The sequence below is a fragment of the Coregonus lavaretus genome, assembly GCF_964263955.1.
Source record: "Coregonus lavaretus genome assembly, chromosome: 3".
Lineage (NCBI taxonomy): Eukaryota > Metazoa > Chordata > Actinopteri > Salmoniformes > Salmonidae > Coregonus > Coregonus lavaretus.
In genome coordinates, this window is record NC_139990.1 from 63,441,679 (window position 1) to 63,461,498 (window position 19,820).

At 42.1% G+C, this 19,820-nt stretch overlaps 1 protein-coding gene across 1 annotated transcript; it reads left to right on the forward strand.

Moving 5' to 3' along the window:
* Nucleotides 1-304: 304 nt before the first annotated feature.
* Nucleotides 305-19,569, forward strand: LOC311117230 (semaphorin-7A-like; the record flags this gene model as incomplete). The annotated part of the gene is made up of 14 exons (XM_084157499.1): nt 305-386; nt 2,896-3,035; nt 3,571-3,633; nt 4,414-4,509; nt 4,751-4,856; nt 5,551-5,658; nt 6,170-6,309; nt 14,044-14,228; nt 14,856-14,964; nt 15,233-15,434; nt 16,040-16,155; nt 16,326-16,498; nt 16,738-16,793; nt 19,223-19,569. The coding sequence occupies 14 exons, from the start codon at nt 305-307 to the stop codon at nt 19,567-19,569; spliced, it is 1,923 nt and encodes a 640-aa protein (XP_084013625.1).
* Nucleotides 19,570-19,820: the final 251 nt, after the last annotated feature.

The following is a 19,820-nucleotide window of genomic DNA, read 5'->3' on the forward strand; positions in this document are numbered from 1 at the left end:
TTACTCTGGAAGTGACCATGGTGCGCTTCCATACATCACGAAAGCCTACATTTCTTTTTCGCGCCCCATTCCTCACACCCCCGTTCTTTTTGTTTTTGAGGTGGAGCCTGATACCCCGATTCTTCAGTGGACTGTCGGCAAGACAGACCTGCACGGGTTGCATGATTGAGGCCAATAGTCAGTCGCATAGATCAGGACATTATACCAAATACGAAAGCCGATTGATTGCCTATAGCGGAAATAATATAGTAAGAACGCATTCGATTATTAAATCCTTGGAAATCGGGCACCTTGAGGACGTGGAATGATGAATTACATCATTTTGGCGACCGTTTTTTCCATGGTTTTCGCCGAAAAGTCCCCTCGGCTGAAATTCATTGTAAAAGGTATGTGCTAATTTAGCTATTGGCGTTTAGGATGGTCAGATCCGCCCTGTCTGTGTACTAGGCTATATGCGAGGACCTTGTTTTTTCCTCCATGGAAATAGTTAGATTAACGAATGAACACTACACTGTAGTCTACTTGAAGATCAAAGTAGTGGATCACTTTCCTCATCGCGCTTTTATACAAGCATGACATCATGCATGATTCAAGGTGGACAATCATGTAAAATGTTCCACAAAACAGGCTATACCAAAAAAATAGAAATGTAGCCTAATAATGATACTAGGCTATATTAAATTGACAGAATGATTGGCATTGTGTCAATGAGAACGGATCTCAGAGAAACACAAATAATGTGATGAGAGAAAACACTTTGGACTAGCTATAATTGTATAATTTGAATAGCCTATTTGTCAAATTATTTATGCGTCCCACTTCTCATCTAAATGAAATAAATTAAGCAATTTGTATTAGATTACATGGAAGAAAGTAAGCACTGTGTATTAGATTAAATGGAAGAAATTAAGCACGGTGTATTAGATTATATTAATCTTCATGTAGGCTAATTTAGGCCCATTGGCCTATTCCATTGTAATGAAATGTAAGGGACAGAAGTGTTCATACGTTTGGAACAGGTTTATGGCATCGGGAACGGTGGAATTATTCAGAACCAATTGTGTTTTGCAAGAAGCTGGCTTAATTAAGATAGCCTATTATTACTATTTAGGTGTTGATTATTCGGCTAGCCTGTCCTATACAATAGTGACCCACTCCTACGAAGACATCTAATCTTGAATTCAGAGCACACCTCAGCATGCCAATGCAGAGGCTGTATGTTAAAGGCCCAGTGCAGTCAAACGTGTTTTTCCTGTGTTTTATATATATTACCACACTATGAGGTTGGAATAATACTGTGAAATTGTAAAAAAAGGTTGATAATGCCCCTTTAGTGTAAGACCTGTTTAAAAAGACCGCCTGAAATGTCTCCCTGTTTTGGTGGGATGGAATTTTAGGTGACATCACCAGGCAGTAAATTCGGCTGCATTGGTCCTTTAAGTGTTTTGATAGGCTCGCGGTTTTGCAAGTTTTGGCGTTTCTGTCATTGATAACTCACGTGTGAGGTTCAACCTAGGGCAGTGGGTAGACGTTTGCCAGTTAGTTGTCATGGAAACGCTGTCCTGGTGTTGTTTACCAATCAGACAGCTGTTATTTGTGATCAATGTCCGGATATTCCTTCTGATCAGCACCTCCTTCACTCTTCAAGACAGAATATAAGGCTAAATGATATGTGCTAATTAAAAAGAGTGATGAGGAGCTCTAGATGTCATGTCATTTAGTTTACTCAAGGATACAATGTCAATGAACTTATTACAAAACCACTACATTACTGTTGAAACCCATCATTATGGTGAATACTTAGCTAGCGCTGCAGAACTGCAATGCAGGTGCACGAGCTGACGGGTAGATGGTACTGCAGTAGCTGAGGCTTGTTGAGCATAGAGCAGCAGCATTAGCTCCAGGGCCTCATTAACACACGCGAACACAAGCACGCGTGCACGCACGCACACACACACACACACATCCACACAGCCCAATTAATATTTATGGAAATTCCGCGCAGCAAACTAACAATTATATTTTCAAACTCACGCCCTCACACCTTGCACAGTGGTCTAATATATTCACAATCAATAGAAACAGGGCTATCAAGTTAAGATGCACCAACAGGTGTAAAGGACTGTATTCCTCTTGGCAGATCAGCAGTCAAATACAGACAAGAACATGGCCTATGTGTTTGACATATCAGTCAAACGTATGTTATACAAAGGCCTACCAACCCTATAAAGGGATGTCATATTAACGACATTCAGTCCTAGTGTACCCGATAGAGACAGACATGTCAAAACAGAAAGATAAAATCGATGAAAGCATTATGTTCCTGGAGGTTGAAATGACTGGTGACTGAAGCCTGGATAAGAGCGTCTGCTAAATGACGTAAATGTAAATGTAAAATGAAGTCTAGTTCAGCACCTTGGACAGCGCCATTTGCGGCTCTTTTGTCGGCCAATTAAGGAACTAGTGGTCTACTTTCCTGAAGCGTCGAGAACGTCAGTCTGCCACTGAATTGGAGTGTCGGATTTGCATGTGCCTGTAGGAATAGGAGTCCCATGGGTAAATCGTCCTTAACCATGGCAACCAATTCAATTTCAGTACAGACTCTCTCTCGCTCTCTCTGAACTCTACAGCTTTAGCTTCATATCATGTAAAACTAAAATGACTTGGGCCAAAAGGTAGACTGGCGGCTTTTTTTTATTTCAGACCATCACATGACCACACCACAGAGCTCAATTAATACATTCTTGTTAAATCAAATGAATGAACTGAAAATGATGGGCAATTACATGTTCAATTGACTCAACTTGAAACCCCCAACAACACTGATCTACTGGTATATCATATAAAGACATTGTAACAACATCTTCTCCTAATCTACTTTGACATGGCCCACAGAGCCGGCCAGGTACCACTTCTCGAAACCGGAGAACTACATGTCAGTGTACCACCAGGAGGGCACCAACGTGCTGTACGTGGGGGGCCAGACAGTGATCTACGTGCTGACGTTCACTGACAGGGGGGTCCGCGACCTGCAGGTGAGTTGCTGGTGACCATAGAGATAAACAGAGATACTCGGGGGTGGTGACACAGTAACCCAATGCAGGCACAGGAGACTGGCTTAAAGAGGAGGCAGCAGCTGTCAACCTAGTTCAACAGCCTCCATGGCAGGAGATGGTTCATGCATACATTTATAGAGCAGATCTCATCTCTGTCCAATCGGAAGGAAGTGATTATATAGTGTGGGCTTATGAGGTCAACATACAATAAAGATACACTGAGCTAATAATGTCAACGTTAACTCGACAAACATGAGCAGAAGGTAGCCTATCATTTGTGTGTTGTGACTATTCTGATTGTCTGTTACCTATAATTACCCTATGTTGATCAAATATTAGAGACAGTAAAGTAATCCTCCCTTTGTTAGTTTATGGCACAGGACCTGACTTACTTCATTTTCCATCAGCATTGAATTTGATTGCAGTCGATTGCATATTTGAAAAGGCCTAACATTTGCATATGAGATAGGGATAAATTGTATGACATACTGGAATGTATCTTATATTATTACAGATCCGTGTGGTAACTGATGAAAACGCAAAGGCAGCTTGCATTGCCAAATCAGACCCACCAAAGGTAGGTGGTCATCACCATCATCATCATCATCATCATCATCATCATCATCATCATCATCATCATCATCATCATCATCATCATCATCATCATCATCATCATCACCATCATCATCATCATCATCATGGGGGCGGCAGGTAGCTTAGTGGTTAAGAGCGTTGTGCCAGTAACCGAAAGGTCGCTGGTTCTAATCCCCGAGCTGACTAGGTGAAAAATCTGTCGATGTGCACTTGAGCAAGGCACTTAACCCTAATTGCTGCTGTAAGTCGCTCTGGATAAGAGCGTCTGCTAAATGACTTATTTATTAATCATCGTCATCATCATCATCATCGTCATCATCATCACCATCATCAATAGCAATTTTCGTCATCATTATCATTATCATCACAGTGAGGTAGGTTTGTTGCTACTGTAAGAATATGAATAAAAAAGAGACATAACATCAACATGATATCATCCCCAGTAGAAACTGTCCCAAAAGTTAAAGTTTGGGACAGTGGAACGGTACGATGCTGTATTTGGTATTCAGGCACAAACTCCTCTGGAAGTTTCTCTTGAGATAAAAGTTCAGCTACTGTACTTAATTAATAAGTGATGCAATGCATATGGAGTTATGCAGACAATGCATTCCCTCAGTACTGCAGAGGTAAATCTTGTGCTATCTGCCAAATTAGGGAAAATGGATCAGTTCCAATATCTCCTCCCTCTCTGGAAACTGAATGCTCTCTCTCTCTCTCTCTCTCTCTCTCTCTCTCTCTCTCTCTCTCTCTCTCTCTACTACAGTTGGAGTGCGACAATTTCATCACAGTCATTCAGAAAGTCAATGACACTTTTGTGGTGTGCGGGACAAATGCAGGAACCCCCAAATGCTGGCTGCTGGTAAGATGACATGATGATGAATAGAATAGCTATTGTCTTCAACATGTGTTTAGTGTTCTCACAATGGTCACACTTTCATCTTACTTTACTCCTGTATCACTTAAATAAAAGTTGGTAATAGTGTTCAATAAAAAACTGAAAGCATATATCTCCAGGTTTGTGTCTATTTGTACTGTATACAAGGAGGTAAGAGCATTCAGGATCTGGCTTGTGAGGTTGTGATGTCATTTCCTCTCCATAGGTAAATGACACTGTGCTGACTGACGCCCCCACCAATGGACAGATGGCACCAGCCTCTGACATCTCCCCTCCCTACCCCTCCCAGAGGTCCGTCAGTCTGTCTGCAGGTATGATGCGAGGACAGACAGACACTCCAGCCAAACAGCCATAGAAACACTGCTATTGTAGAAACACTGCTATTGTAGAAACACTGCTATTGGCACAATACCAAACCGATCCCTCACCCCTATTTCTACACCCTTGTTAACTCCTCCCTGTGGCTCTGACAGGATAGGATAAGTATCAGTATTGTGGGGAGAGCTCCGTCCAGCCATTATGTTCACAACTATACAGACCAATCAGATCCGCAACATTGGCTTTGGTATGGGTTAAGAGATCTGTTTAAAATGGTACCATAGTAAATGGTAAATGTAAATGTAATAGTAGCAAAGCTGTAACTCACAGTATTATCGGAATCATGACAAGGTTACTTTGTATAGCAGGTTCTGTGATAGCGCAGACCAGGCTGGACTGGAGTGATGAACCAATGAGCCATTTGCTAGAGTGGTGCAGCGTTCTGATAACGTTCAGTTCTCATTGAACCATTCATGTCAGGATTCCAAATAACCTCCGTTATCACTATGGAGACAGTGCCCTAAGTGGGGTAATTGTAATATGGTTATGAGAGGATGTTGATTGGTGCAGTCAGCTGTCTTCTGTTGATTTCTTTTTGATCTCTCCCTCTACCTTCTGTTTGTCTCTCTCCCTCTCTCCTCTTTAACTCTCTCTCTATCTTTACCTCCCCCCCTCTCTCACTCTCAGATGGGAATCTATACTCTGCTCTTTCAGCAGTGGGGCGTCACCCTGGCTCTATCCGCCGGACCTATGGCACTCAGAAACTCCTGAAGACTGAGAACAAGTGGCTGCAGAGTGAGTGGGATGAGAGCAACATGGGACTATATGGGTGTAGGAGAGCTGCATGAGGCACTGGAGTGGATGAGCATGGAAATAGCAACTCTATTTTATCTTATATCTTATATATTGTAACTGTAACATGCTGCATGCAGAAATGTAATCACTATGAATTCTTCCATTTTAAAGAACATAAGTTAAATGCACAGTTGTGATAAAAAATTGTATGACTAACTCCCAGTATTATGTACTGGAAGTCTTTATTAGCCTATAAAACTTCCATGCAAACACTTTTATAAAAAATAAAGAAATACAATATGCATTAGGAGTTTGAAAAGGGGTTGAGTTGGCCTGGTGCTCAAATGTTCTACTGCCTGGTTGAGTATTAGCTCTTATAGAATAGTGGCTGTTAAATAGTGATGAGTACCAGCACGTAAATATAAAGAGTAACGGCACCAGAAATGAGTACCGGCACCTATTTCAGTCCACTTCAAGCACTGGTGGCAGTCCTTCCTCTCTCCTGCTGCAGGTCCCCAGTTTGGTGGAGCAGCAGTAATGCCAACCTCTCAGAAACACAAGGAGGAGATCTACTTCTTCTTCAGTGAGTTCAACAAGACGGCCATGGTGGACGAGGAGCCCTACAGGTCGCGCATCGGACGAATCTGCATGGTAACCACAACAACATCACCTTATAACTCCCGAGTGGCGCAGTGGTCTAAGGCACTGCATCGCAGTGCTAGCTGTGCCACTAGAGATCCTGGTTCGAATCCAGGCTCTGTCGTAGCCGGCCGCGACCGGGAGACCCATGGGGCGGCGCACAATTGGCCCAGCGTCGTCCAGGGTAGGGGAGGGAATGGCCGGCAGGGATGTAGCTCAGTTGGTAGAGCATGGCGTTTGCAATGCCAGGGTTGTGGGTTCGATTCCCACGGGGGGCCAGTATTAAAATGTATGCACTCACTAACTGTAAGTCGCTCTGGATAAGAGCGTCTGCTAAATGACTAAAATGTAAAAATGTTATAATAGCTGTATTACAGCGTTATTGCCTATTAAAACTGAGCTCTGCGAAAGGTGAAACAGCACCACTGGTCACCCCAGGCGCATTATTATTATTATTAAAATACAAATTGAAACGGAGGAGATGGGCATCCAGCCTCGTGGTAAAAAAAATCAAGAGTTGATAGAGGGATTATGATTATGACTAAAATTGTTAACCCCAATACTGATGATGACTGTGTGAACCGTGCACGGGCGGATGATAACATCCGTATAGAATAGACCTGGCCTTTGACGTTAAGGTTATAAACAGGCCGGTGATGAACCTTATGAACGATAAAGACGTTGACGAGATCTGAAAAAGCATTTAAATCCCAACTGCAAGGAGGAGGTCAGTAATTTTTATTCATGGATTTTGGTGAAATGATTTGAACTTGTATAAGAATAGTAATTATTGTGAAGGGCAGAGAATAATTACCAAAATCTCATAAGACTTGCCATATTCTAGAGTGGTAAAGCACAGTAACTTAAAGGAAGGATGGGGGTCTGAAATGACTCAAGGTAATAGGCCATTACCAAAATAAACTAGTTAATATTGAGATTGTACTGGGTACAGTGTTTATAATATAAACAGGAAGGGAGATAATTATCATTGTGTGAGATAGATACATTTCGAGAGTCAAGTCAAGAGTCATAAACAACTGGGGATTTGCTCTAACTCTGTCTGTTTCATGAAACTAGAGCTTTACGACCTCTGGGTTACGGATAGTGTTAGCAAAAAATCATACAAGGTTGTATACGTGTGAGACCTAATGATCCATCGAAATACGCGATAATTGTTTCAAGGAAGGGACTAAAATAGGTTGCGTGAGAAAAAATGGTTGTCCCATCTGTTTCATGAAACTGGGGTCTTAAAACACTCTGGGTTACGGGTTGAATAATTTAAATTGTTGATTACAAAAGCAGATCATAACATTTGCTCAAAAGTCGCACCTAATAATAAGTCCCAAAGAAAATAATTATTGATTGAATTATTACTAACTGATAAGAGAAACGGGGGGATTTCTTATTTTTCTACCATGGGAAATAAATATTCTAAAGAGGTCTAAGGATTAACGGAGGAAGATAAGATATATGTTAGGAAGAGATCAAAGGAATATTTATTATGGATCCATTTGGGAGAAGAGGTATGGATTTATTGGGCATCTTGATGTAGAGAAATTAGAGGCTATGATTAGACAGATGCATGTAAACTGTGGAACGGATTTGAAGAAACAGCGAGGGGAGGGGCTAGAGACAGCAAGAGTATGGCTTTTGGAGGCTCGAAAGAGAGAGGAAGGACAGAGAAGGAAAAAGGGAGTTATGCAGAGAGAAAATGAAGTAAAAGTTGAAGTTTCAGTGCCTCCCCCAGAGCAGAGGGCAGAAAGGTTATAAACACAGAGAGTTGAAGAGATTAGAGAGCTATAATAAGTCAGGGAGGCAGAATAGGGGAGGAGATAAGAGGAAGTGCTTTAACTGTAACAAGGAAGGTCATTTTGCAAGAGAGTGTGGGGCCCCGTGTAAATACTGTAACAAAACAGGTCATAACCATCGCGACTGCAGAGATAAAGGAAAGGGCAGTGTCCGGGAAATGACAGTCTATTTTTTTGGTTCCACGGGTAAAAAGTTTGAAGAAGTGATTTGTGTCGATTAAGAATTGGCTAAAAACACCACAAAGGGATTATTTGGGAGGTATCAATAAATTTCTAACGATATATACGTATGAACTTGCTCACCCAAACGTAGACGTACGTCATGGATGAGAAAGTAGAGAATATGAGTTTAAGGTTGTACCGTTGTTGGATCATGTGATAAGGTTTAATGGGTAATCGGACCATAACTAATGTGCTTATAGACGTAATGTATAATATAGTAGAAAGCCAATATAGTTCAACTATTATGGTTTATTTGTCATTTCAATGGCATAAGGTGAAATCTGTATTTATGAGTGTAATTCAACGGCTGGTATGGGTGGTAACCGGATACTACTGAGTATTTGGTTTGGTGATGTTGAATGGAAGATTTGTAGCGTGGTTTGGGTTAAATAGAAAGGCTCACTTATTCAACAGGAATAGGTGCGGGGAGAGAGTTTTTGTGTTGCCGAATGAGGTGAGAGTTAAAAACTACTGAGAATAGAGAAGTATTATGGACATACCATCGTAATAAATAAACTGAACCAAACATGACGTTACTACAGCAATAGAGGATGGTTAATGTTGTTACGTTAGTTTTTAAACCCGATGATAGAGGTAAATGCAGAACGCTGTTTGAGAGTGTGTTTTATTTTTGCTACTAGGGGATTTAGTGTTTGGGATGAAAGGGCTGGCTAGTTGGGAGTGATGATGTGGCTGGCTGTGCGACATGGAAGTGGTTGTTTGGCGTGCTTTGAAAGGATTGCGGATTTTGTGGAGTGACTGACAATGTATGTAGAGGGTCCCTGGTTCGAACCCAGGTAGGGACAGTGGGTAAAGCTTTCGCATTGGGGCTATGGACCTAGATTACTAGGTGGATTGAGAAATGTGAAAGGTTGAATTAGATAGCTTAAGTAGATGAATATTCTAGAAAGGTCTATGAAAATATGTTATTAAGTAATAATGGGTTGTGGTTACAAGTACTAATGACATGATTTTGTAAGAAGGAAGCTGATTAGGGCAGGTCCCCGCGCCTCCCCCGTGGGGGGAGGGGTGAGAGACAGTACATAGTTCAAATGATAGGAAAATAATTTATGGTTCTAGTTCGCGGGTAAAAGAGTTGTACTTGCTTGACTGTATCGAGCAGAAGTTTGAATAGTTGAATGAAAAGCATTTCTTTGACAAATTCTAATGGTTATTACTTTATTGTATAGGTTGGGTAACACCAGTGGTGTATGAAAATAATTGGTGATTTCTAAAACGATAATCTGTTTATAGTACGTTGAACAATGGGATATAGTTGTGACTATTAGGATGATGAATTGAATAAACATTGGTTATAAGTATGAAGTTATTAAACAATAGGTTTTTATTTTAAAAACATAAATGCAACAGGTTGCGATTATTAAATTAATAGAAAGGGGTTATAGGTTTATATTAGAAGGTGTAGTGAACTTAATGAAACGTGGTATTATATAGTGTCTTCCAGGATTGATGGAAGTCTCCTATAGCATTATGTTAAGGTGATGCCTGGGATAAAATATAATGTCTTACTTACACAGAGTATGTGATTGTATTGGCTAATGAATGAAATATGAAATTTACAGTGGCGACGGGAACAATAGAAGGGGAGACAGATTTTCCTATGATGTTGATCAAATAATTGATAATGGATCATTTGAGATGAGATCACATGGAGCAGATTTAGGGGTTCAATAATCATTGTGAGATTTAAAGAGGATATGATCTGAAGGGTAATCAATTAAACATAATCATTGTATACTCGAGGAATTTTGAGTGGTTTTATGGATTAGTTATGAGGAATTAGATTGATACAAATGATTATTGATGAGTTAGGACTGGGGAAATCTGTATCATATGTTGTGTGTACTTACCATCTTTAGATTACTGGTGGTAATTGAAGGTTAACAAAATGTATAAATCCTCTTCCAGGAGAAAGAGATTAGCTTATCTCATTGGAATGTTGCCCAGGGCTAGGGGGAGCAGTTTAGTGGAGTTAGGCAGTATTTAGGCCGTAAAAGTGAGCTACCAAATTAAGTGGGGCCTGGCTATTTTTGGTTGTTGTTTTTCAATTGGGTTTATCAAATAAAAAAACAACACACCTAGTATGATGTTTATAAAGGGTTGTTATTTTGATTTTAGGGGGTTTTCAACAGTTCAAAGGTGATAAGTCTTAAAGGAGCACACACAGTGAATTTTATGGAGTTTTTCGGTTTTGACTGAGTTTAGGGTATACATGATTTCTTATGAGAATAAATGTCATGAGGACTTAATGAACACTTGGGATAAGTAACATTTATGAAATATTTAGGATGATGGTAAGAGAATTTATTGGTATATTTGCAGATTGTAGCAAGATAATGAGCAGTAGTAATTAATGTGTTATGGGTTGGATTAAATGTTTTAGAGGTGTGTAAGTGAAGTGGGAATCCATGGCTGTCCTACGGCTGTCCTACGTTATCAGTGAATGAAAGCAGAAGGGAGCCTTTTGCTTCTCTCCTCAAACAGAGAGGAAAAAGCTGCCAGGGTTTAGCAGAGTTCAGGCAAAACCTTTGTCTCTCCTTTGCTATCTTCTTGATTGATTACAGCATGAAGGGGGGTTTGTGTTAGGTTTAAAAGATTTAAGTATGGACCTGTCATGTCCAACCATCAGTCTTCAGGTCAAGGCCGGGAGAGCCGGGGTAGAACAGAGTTTGAACTAAACATGAGTGTTTTTACAAGATAAGGGATTTATTGATCGGATTACTATTGCCAATTTGTAAGTCGCTCTGGATAAGAGCGTCTGCTAAATGACGTAAATGTAAATGTAAATGTATTGATTCTGAACTGAATGAAAGTCGAATTTAGCCGCCATAATAGACGAAGGAAGTGGGAGAAGCAATAAAGAAGGAACAGTCTCAAAAATAAATAAGGGATGGCAATTGGATGATAAATTACCAATATTACCTAAGTGATTGTTTAGGTAGGTGGTAATATTGACACATGGGCAGAGATTTGTGTCAAGAGGGGGGATGATAGTAGATGGTAGGATTAAAGAATAAATATACGAAGGATGGGACAAAATACTTTAAAAAAAATTTTTTTAGATACAGTCTAGAAAGAGAATACTGATGTGAATTGTATGATTAGAGAGGGGTTAAGGAAAACACACAGGAGAGCAGGAAGAAATGGGGTACAAGGTCTACCGATAGTATTAATGACGATCAGGAGAACTCCAGATAAAGAAGGGTTATTGCCATTGGAGAAGGGATTTGGTAGACCATACAGAATGCCCGAGTTAGGAGGACTGGAGCAGTCAGAAATAGAAATTGAGAGCACCCTAGCAGAACACGTGAGAAGGTAGTTTATTAACCACACCCGTATGTCAGAGGTTTTGTGCCCCACAGGTGAACTAAAGGAGAAGGTGACCCACTCTATCTAACCAGGTGACTGGTGAGCATCCAGTCCCTAAATAAGAAAGACTGGAAGCAGGCCTGTTGGGAAGGGCCCTATCAGGTTATATTGGTCACTGCCTTTGCCATTAGAATAGCAGAAAGAGCAACCTGGGTCCACGTTACCCACTGCAAAAAGGTAAGAACACATACAAGCACCACTGAACACACGCAGAGTTAGAGAGAAGAACTGGACCAATAGGATCTGGGGATCACCTCTGTTAACGAAGATCTCCTACCCCGACCTATCATCACTGTAGTGTGTTCTCAGGGTGTGAGTATGGGGTAGTACCAAGCAGAAAGACTGAGGACAGGAGAGGGTTGGCGGTTTTTGGGAATATGGGTGACTTGAGCTGCATCATAGTCTCGGCAATGGTCTTGATATGTCAAGATCCAGCACCAATTACGCTATGCCCTTACCATTGTTAAGAAGTAAAAGAGAAGAGAAGCGACCCGACATACTGACCGTCAAGGACGAGTGGCCTACAAAATGGGAGTCAGAGAAGGGCAGACTGTAGGATTCAAAATAAGGGTTAGGGACGTAGCCAACGGGTGGGGTACATGTCAATAAGAAAATCCCATTATATTCGTGTTCGGCCCCCACGGCGGATTGTTCCTAGACTCAAGTGTTTAAACACACTTGGGGACGGGGATATGAGACCGGGGGGGGGGACTGGACATCCAGATGGGGGGGTAAAGAGAAACAAAGACATCAGCAATTATCAATTGGAGATAGTAGTAATGTGACTGACTTAAGTTCGGAAGCACAGGAGAGAATTCTAAACCTTACAGCCCCTGTAACCGATGTGTGGTGGGCGTGTGCCAGTAAAGGCAGTATAAGGCGGAGAATACCAAAAGGGTGGCTAGGTACGTGCGCCCTGGTTCTACTGATTCAGCTAGTTATAATTAGTCACCAGGAACCAAGGAAAGGGTTAAACAGACGTAGGAGGAGTTTTAACAAGAAGGAGAATAGCCCTATTTAGATGGATGCGATTGGGATACCAAGGGGGGTATCGGATGGATACCAAGCTATGAAACAATTAGGGGAAGGGTTTACTACCACGTTATTTTGGTGGGTGACAATAAACAAAATTGTGGATTGGATTAATTATATCTATTACGACCAACAACGATTTATTGGCCAGACTAGGGATGCAGTAAAAGGGATCTCTGAACAATTATCCGCCATCTCACTCATGACTTAGGAAAAGAGGTTGGCTCTAGATCAGGCAGAAAGGGGCAGTGTCTATAGAATGGTAAGCCATTGTTGCACATTTATCCCTAACAACACCACACCGGATGGGACGGTCAGCAGAGCTCTTGCAGAATTAACTGCTCTAAGTGAAGAATGGGCTTAGAACTCAGGAGTTAGTACATCTTGGATAGGGTGGTTTGATTAAATGTTTGGTAAATGGAAAACCATAGCAGCCACCATCTTGGGGGCAGCCAGCGTTTATATGGGTATTCTTGTATTATGTGGTTGTTGTCTTGTTCCCTGTGTCCGAGGGTTGGTGAGTAAGGTGTTGGAGATTGCAGTGTCTCAACCGATGGAATGTGAAAAACGATCCTCCAGGCTTGGTGGATGACGAGGACTTTGACCCTGAAAGACCGCAATTGGATGAAACGTTTATTAGTTCTGACATATGAAGATCAGATTGATCATGCTTGTAAATACATTTATCCTAAGGGTGTAAAAATTTAGTCAAAGGGTGGATTGATAGAGGGATTATGAATATGACTAAAATTGTTAACCCCAATACTGATGATGACTGTGTGAACTGTGTTAGGGTTATCATTATAAACCCACTAACAGAGGGGGTGAGTTAGAAACTGCTGAGACAAACATTCCAGGATGAAGGGGACTGAGAAACTGGTTAAAGGCTGCCTAAAGGTGGGCGGAGCAAAGTGCCTTTGTGTGAAGTGGTATAAAAGCTGTATATGTGTTTTTTGGCGGCAGAGGTCTCCATGATTAAACATACAGATCATTCTTGCCGGTTGTGCCGGTTGTGGACCTTAATTCATGGTTAAACCAGAGCCTTACACCCTCTGGGAATTATTCAGAGCATTAAGTTTGATTAGAGAGAGAGAGAGAAATTCTCGTGACAAGAGTACATACACTTCTGTTCTATCGCACGTGCAATGACGTCAGAGGGGAAAAAAACAGGGTTTGTTTTTTGAAGTAACGTCTTTGCTGTTGTAATATCGCAAACGAACCTGGCAGTTTCACCGCTAAGGATTCCAGCTTTAATGTTATGGTGTACTGTTGTATACTGTGTGTCCGTCTCCAGGTCGACGAGGGGGGCATAAAGAACCTGCTGGCGGACTCGTGGACTACCTTCCTGAAGGCCAGGGTGATGTGTGGTGCGGGTAGCACCCCCCAGCAGTACAACAACATCAGACAGGCATTTGTGCTGTCTGACGTGGCCCACGAGAAGAGGACCGGGGTCATGTACAGCCTGTTTGCCAACGCCTGGTGAGTAGACACCTTACACCTCCAACACCCTCCAACCCATATGGCTGCTTAAGACTGTGTCATGCTTAAAATGCAGGAGAGGAATGAGCAGCACAGACAACATAATCAGAGGAAAGTAGGAATTGTGCACAGCACATCCAAATGGGGCACAGGAGCTGGATAGAAGTGTATAGCAATGAAAACTTGGGAGCAGCAAGTTCTATGTTTCATTGAGGAAAATACATGTATTTTTAATTTTTTTATTTCACCTTTATTTAACCAGGTAAGCCAGTTGAGAACAAGTTCTCATTTACAACTGCGACCTGGCCAAGATAAAGCAAAGCAGTGCGATAAAAACAACAACAACACAGAGTTACATATGGGATAAACAAAACGATGATTCTATTTGAAGTGGGCTATGCTCTGTGGAGGTGGCCAATTACTTTTGAGCTTGAGTGCTTTTATTAACATATTTAAGCAGCCTTAAATCCTCTTAAGTCCTTTTAGAGAGTCATAGTAATATGATTCTACTCAGCTATCAGTCTGTGATTGAGTTGCTAACAACATTCTGATTCACGTTTGAATAAAGTAAGAAGAAGGAAGGAAGGCTTGTATGCCTATTAAGTGTTGTATTGTTTGGTTGACCAGGGACACGACAGTGATATGTGCTTACTCCATCGAGGACATTGACCAGGCCTTCGCCACGTCCAAACTGAAGGGCTACAGCAGTCCTCTGATTGGACATCGCCCTGGCACAGTAAGACACCCACTGAATCAGTTAAAGTAACTTTCTTTTAATTAACTTTTTGTAGTGCCAATCAAAGTCATTTTGCAAAGGCCAATTGCATAAGCTCATGTATGTGAGTCCGTCAATTTTGGGGAAGTGGAAGACTTGTGTTTCTATTTTGGAACAGTTGCAGATGACAGACACTGATTGTGAAATTATTGTGCAAGGCAAAGCCACAGTCTAAGTCTGTGTCTCCTTCCTGATTACATCACTTTCATTACATCACATCCTGTCCCAGTGTGCCTTCAAGAACTCCACGGCAGCCCACAACCCTAAGACCCTGGGGGTGATCAGGGACCACCCGGAGATCGAGGACGTGATTCGTCCGGTCGGGGGGGCTCCACTGAACCTGCCTACCGACGATCACTTCACACACACTGTCGCTGCCATGGTGCTGGCGGTCAACGACGAGCACTATAGTGTGCTGTACCTGGGAACAGGTGTGTGTGTGTGTGTTTTGTTTTTTTGCTGTCAAGCTGTATCTCATGTACAGACGTTTGGTGTAACCTATTTAAAAGTTATTTTTAGAAGACATAGTCTCCTTGACAAAGTAAATTAAAAAGTTGTTTGCTCAACGCAGGCATGAGTTGGGGCTTAATATAAGAGTGCATTTTTGGCATGAATCCCAGCTAAATTGACTGAATACAAAAAAAAACTAAGTGGCTACAGCCTAATCAACGTGCTCTGATAAAGAAGACAGTCACTACCACAGGGAAAGTAGTGATAGAGCTGTGAACAGAGCCATGGGTCTCTGAGGTGGCCTAATAAGAAACTAGAGCAGTTAGTCTTCTGTGGGAAGTAATAGCCTCTCAATCTGGGGAGGAGATAAGAGAGGACAAGCTGTAGGACAGGCCTGCTCTTCTCTGTAAGTCACCCACTGATGAATTGACCAGTAGAGAAAAAAGGCAGCCTGTGCTATTATAAACCTGGGGCCATATTCAATCCAAAATGGTACTGGGTTTCTGGGGTACATGAAAAAGAATAGGGTGCGACCATGGTGTCTCTCTCTTCTCTGGTAATGTTCTCTCTCTCTTTCTGGTGATAGAACAGGGGAAAGTGCTCAAGGTTCTGCACACTATCGAGGATGCCTTTATCATATCCCAGTACTCCCTCTTCCACAACGAGGGTCCTGTTCTAAGCATGGCCATTGACTCTAAGAAGGTACTGTGAGACCATCAGCGAACACTCCTTAGCAGCTAGCACTAATATCCGTAGATGAATTTGTTTACGATGTAGCTGCAGTCCAATCCATTTCAACAATGCACTTCTAGTGATAACCACTGTATGTCTCTTCCTGTCTCTCATGTATTACTCCCTGCCTTCTCTACCAGGGCCACCTTTATGTGGGCACGGCAATGGAGGTCCAGCGCATACCATTGGCTGACTGCGGTCGCTATGGAGACAGTTGCCGGGAGTGCATTCTGTCTCGGGATCCGTATTGTGGTTGGGACGCAGCCAGGAGGAGGTGCACACCCATCCCAGCTGGATACAACATCAGTACTGGGTATGAGATGTGATGATGTCACTTCTTGAATACAGTTTAGATACCTATGGAAAACATGCAGAGTACCAAAAATGACAGTCAATACCAGCCATAACATATCATCTCTCACAGAGGAGTGTCGAGGTTCCAATTACTATTCTAGGTTTTATGATAATTGGTTAATTTACATAAAATGGTTGATAGTTCAAAATGGTACATGGTAATTTGATGTTCCTTCAATTATTTGTTTCATACCATAGGGCACTCACTCAGAGTCTGGACCATTCCAATGCCTCTATCTGTGGTGAAGCTGCTGGTGAGTGCCACTCCGCCTCCTCTCTGACTCTCCCTCTGTATCTTCATTAGCTGAAAGGAACTTTTTTCCACAGCCTAACTCAGAAGATGATATCCTATAATTGAGCGGAGGCTCAAACCCATTGGGCGGTTTAATATCAAAGTTTGCCCTCACTTCAAAGCCCAATAGCTTCAGCCATATTAACCTCTAATAATCCTAACAAATTCTCCCCGCTCATGGGATATGCACTGTCTTTGTTAGCTATCTCTTTTTTCCATTACTTCTCTTGGTCGCAGTCTCAGTGCAGCTGTTATGCATATCCCTTGACTGTTTCTGCTCTTCCATTCCTGGAACATTGAGATTTACAGTGGGGAAAAAAAGTATTTAGTCAGCCACCAATTGTGCAAGTTCTCCCACTTAAAAAGATGAGAGAGGCCTGTAATTTTCATCATAGGTAAACGTCAACTATGACAGACAAAATGAGGGAAAAAAATCCAGAAAATCACATTGTAGGATTTTTAATGAATTTATTTGCAAATTATGGTGGAAAATAAGCATTTGGTCAATAACAAAAGTTTCTCAATACTTTGTTATATACCCTTTGTTGGCAATGACACAGGTCAAACGTTTTCTGTAAGTCTTCACAAGGTTTTCACACACTGTTGCTGGTATTTTGGCCCATTCCTCCATGCAGATCTCCTCTAGAGCAGTGATGTTTTGGGGCTGTCGCTGGGCAACACGGACTTTCAACTCCCTCCAAAGATTTTCTATGGGGTTGAGATCTGGAGACTGGCTAGGCCACTCCAGGACCTTGAAATGCTTCTTACGAAGCCACTCCTTCATTGTCCGGGCGGTGTGTTTGGGAACATTGTCATGCTGAAAGACCCAGCCACGTTTCATCTTCAATGCCCTTGCTGATGGAAGGAGGTTTTCACTCAAAATCTCACGATACATGGCCCCATTCATTATTTCCTTTACACGGATCAGTCGTCCTGGTCCCTTTGCAGAAAAACAGCCCCAAAGCATGATGTTTCCACCCCCATGCTTCACAGTAGGTATGGTGTTCTTTGGATACAACTCAGCATTCTTTGTCCTCCAAACACGACAAGTTGAGTTTTTACCAAAAAGTTCTATTTTGGTTTCATCTGACCATATGACATTCTCCCAATCCTCTTCTGGATCATCCAAATGCACTCTAACAAACTTCAGATGGGCCTGGACATGTACTGGCTTAAGCAGGGGGACACGTCTGGCACTGCAGGATTTGAGTCCCTGGCGGCGTAGTGTGTTACTGATGGTAGGCTTTGTTACTTTGGTCCCAGCTCTCTGCAGGTCATTCACTAGGTCCCCCCGTGTGGTTCTGGGATTTTTGCTCACCGTTCTTGTGATCATTTTGACCCCACGGGGTGAGATCTTTCGTGGAGCCCCAGATCGAGGGGGATAATCAGTGGTCTTGTATGTCTTCCAGTTCCTAATAATTGCTCCCACAGTTGATTTCTTCAAACCAAGCTGCTTACCTATTGCAGATTCAGTCTTCCCAGCCTGGTGCAGGTCTACAATTTTGTTTCTGGTGTCCTTTGACAGCTCTTTGGTCTTGGCCATAGTGGAATTTGGAGTGTGACTGTTTGAGGTTGTGGACAGGTGTCTTTTATACTGATAACAAGTTCAAACAGGTGCCATTAATACAGGTAACGAGTGGAAGACAGAGGAGCCTCTTAAAGAAGAAGTTACAGGTCTGTGAGAGCCAGAAATCTTGCTTGTTTGTAGGTGACCAAATACTTATTTTCCACCATAATTTGCAAATAAATTCATAAAAAATCCTACAATGTGATTTTCTGGATTTTTTTTCCTCAATTTGTCTGTCATAGATGACGTGTACCTATGATGAAAATTACAGGCCTCTCTCATCTTTTTAAGTGGGAGAACTTGCACAATTAGTGGCTGACTAAATACTTTTTTCCCCCACTGTAATCCTAGGGAGTGGAGAATGAAAGATGATGCAATATCATATCTAAAGATATTATATTTTAATCTGTCATTTTAGCAGATATTCTTCCAGAGGAAGTATCAGGCCACATAATTAAATAAAACACTATTTAATGTATCTCTGTGTCAGCTTGTACACGTTAGTCTGGTTTTAGGTTTACTGGGCATTGAGTCACAATTGTCCTAGTAACTGACAGGAAAGTTATCATTTACAATAACCTGTATATTTTTTCACAAACATGAGTGTGGCCTCTCACCCACACATTTCTCACATAATGAAGTTGTCCTGCCAATCCTGTCCTGTCATTCCCATTTTGAACTCATCAATGATTGTTACTGTAGATACATAAACAATCCATACTTATGAAACCATAGCCTACTCTCTAGTCTAGGGAGCCCATAAGTAAGTATTTAATTTGTGTGAGATCATTGTCAACCAGGTTGTGCCCTCTGAACCCCCACAGCACTGAAGACCCACAGGACAAACCCCAAACAGGTGTTGATTGACTCGGACGGCCCCGTCAACCTCCCCTGCCCCGTGCGCTCCTTTCACGCCACCTACCGCTGGGAGAAGGACAACTGTATCCAGCACTACCCCTGCTTCATCACTGGAGACTCCTGTGTGCTGGCACCCACCCCTGACCTGCCCCTTAAGCAGGGGGTATTCCGCTGCATGGCCACGGAGAACGGCTACAAGGTGGAGGTGGTCTCCTACAGGCTGGTGATCAACAGTGGGCCTCTGCCTGCCTCCCTGGCCTCCACCCTGGGGCCCTCCCTCCTGCTTGCTGCAGCCACCCTCTGGCTCCTGTAACCATTGCAAATGCTAAAGCTAACCCCTTAGCCTCTAAGGCCCTCTCTTTGACAGACAGGAGAGGAGGGGCCACCATACCCAGGTTAGGTTCGCAGAGCATTGATATTAATGGTTGGGTAATGCGATCAGTGTTGCCCACAGAGACTGTTTTCATAAAAAGTGTTTTATTTATTTATTTTATTTACATTGTTCAGAAAATGCCTGAAAATAAATGAAGCCATTTATTTTTTAATGATAAATGGGCCTACAAT